Source organism: Poecilia formosa, unplaced genomic scaffold (genome assembly GCF_000485575.1).
Source record: "Poecilia formosa unplaced genomic scaffold, Poecilia_formosa-5.1.2 Scaffold1, whole genome shotgun sequence".
NCBI lineage: Eukaryota > Metazoa > Chordata > Actinopteri > Cyprinodontiformes > Poeciliidae > Poecilia > Poecilia formosa.
The window spans coordinates 3,489,239-3,491,396 of record NW_006799940.1 but is presented as its reverse complement, the minus strand read 5'-3'; the positions used below and the strand labels follow the sequence as shown (position 1 = coordinate 3,491,396).

The 2,158-nt window shown below is 36.8% G+C and overlaps 1 protein-coding gene across 2 annotated transcripts in view; it reads left to right on the top strand.

Moving 5' to 3' along the window:
* The first annotated feature begins 468 nt into the window (after nucleotides 1-468).
* Nucleotides 469-2,158, top strand: part of slc35b2 (solute carrier family 35 member B2) — a 5,619-nt gene continuing 3,929 nt past the window's right edge. Inside the window, exon 1 of one of the 2 annotated variants that reach the window (XM_016668573.1) lies at nucleotides 469-528. In XM_016668573.1, coding sequence (XP_016524059.1) covers nucleotides 509-528 — 20 coding nt within the window. In that variant the 5' untranslated portion in view covers nucleotides 469-508. Of the gene's footprint in view, nucleotides 529-553; nucleotides 809-2,158 lie in introns of those variants that run through there. The other variant, XM_007545566.2, reaches the window with a different exon arrangement.

The window sequence follows — 2,158 nt, the reverse complement described above, 5'->3', positions numbered from 1 at the left end:
TTTAAATTACTAGACATGAAGAGCTTACAGTTATCCCCTCAATGACTTGCAAGTATAATTTCACCAAAATACATTTCTAAAAAAGTATTGAGTGAGAGGAGTACCTACATACTCTGAACTTTCCAGATTGGTTATTGACATCAAACATTCAAAAAAGGCTGTGCCCTTTAGGTACTTGGTACATATCTACCCCATGAAGTCCCAGTAACTGACACTAACATTTCTAATTTTAACAGTTAGCTCCAGGAGTACTTAATAGCTACAGTAAACGTTTTTCCTAGAAAATTGACCAAAAACCTAAAATTACAAAAGTGCACATTAAAATATTAAGAAAATAACAGCCTAAATGAAAAAAAATATATATATATAACAAGTATTTAATGAAATACAGAGAAATTATACATGCATTGAAGTTTTAACCTTCTTGTACTCCTATTTACAGTTTTTCTGGCATTACTATTTTCGAATACTTGAGTTTGGCTTGCAGTACCTTCTCCCGGCCAACAGGATGCAGTGTCGGCGGGATGGGGACGTTTTCAACCTCCGGCATCCTACTGGTGTTCATTAAAAAAAAAGAAGGGAGGCTTTCCTGTTGAAGTGTACACATCATCTTCAGATGATAAGTGGAAAAAAACTGGTTTAAAGGCGGATATTCAGGGAGCAGAGACACAGATCCCAACATTTTAAAACATCTCGTCCTATCCGACCGGAGCGGCTTCATGCTGCGTGACCGCGAAGACGTTTGAAAGCTGCTGCCGGGTGTGAGGCCACTGAGAGTGGGGGAAAAAATGCCTTCTTTCTCATGGAGGTAACCTCTTTTTTATTTCAGCCGTGCAGGACCCGCGGAGGTGTGTTTCAGGTGTGGATAAGTTGAGCTGTCTCAACATAAGACTCTGTTTTTCAAAAACAAATATGAATAAATAAGGAAGCGTCGTAACATGTACGCTGTTTAACGATGTTGTGCATATTTGCGGTTAAATACTTTATCATAAATTACTGTATTTATGATGTTCGAGGTAATAGATGTTGCTTAGGTGAGTGTCGGAGCCTCCAAATATGTGGGAAAACATTTACACACATTGAAAAGCTTGCACTTGCAAATGAAAAACGTGAAGAAGAAAAAAACGTATTAAAGATTAAAGATATTATTCAGCTTTTTTGTGTTTTTCTCACTAACAAGTGTACACTGACAATAAATTCACAGCTAAGCAATTAAGTATGGCTTTCCACTGCAGGGTTTGGCAAAATGTTAACTTTTTCGAAGCAGAAACATGCTAAATCTTTTATTCGTCTATTTGGGTCGATGACATCACAAGAGGCCCAATAATTGAGCTGCTCAATTAGCTTTAGCTAAAGTTATGCATAATTTAGCAATTTTAATAGATTGTGGCAAAAATTATGAAGTATTTGAGTCGCAAGGGGTCCCATTAGGGGTTTTTCCACGTTATATTTTTATGGAAACTATAACGTTAAGATAAAATCCAAGATTTCAAGGCATCATACAGGCTGCACATTATGTAATTGTGAAAATCTTGCTGAAAATTGCAATGACTAACCTGAATTTTGTGACATCTTGTGTGCTTTACTGCTACACAATTTGCCAACCAGTCATTGTGAGTTATATTATCACAGCTCTCTGAAATATTAAGTATAAACAACAAGAGGAGTTAGTAAATTCTACTATAATATCCTATCAAATTCTGATCCCAAGTAATCTTTTCCGATTTCTATATTGGGCAGCAGTTCAACATCAAACGTCAACAACTTCCTTATTAAGTACATCAGTCAGACTATACGAGTTTTAGCACAACTTGACCTAAATAAATTGCTGCAAATCTTCAATAAGAAAATCAGGTCATTGCAGTCTGCTCGGCTTCTGTGTTTTATTGGTGCCAAATTTTTCTGTGATCCATCTGGTGTTCCCACATTCAGCTCAGATGTTTTTCTGCAGCCATGCAGATCTCAAGTAAACGCCTAAGACAGGGGTAATTTAATTTTCAACAGGCAAATAGATGAAAAATACAAACAGATGTAGTCAAAAGAGCTCCAATCATTTGCCTTGTACAGGGAGTGATTTCTCCGGAGGTGTATGGAAACATATTTTCCGAAAGTTTTATATTCATGAAATAATAATTTACATTGGGGGGGGGGGGGGGGG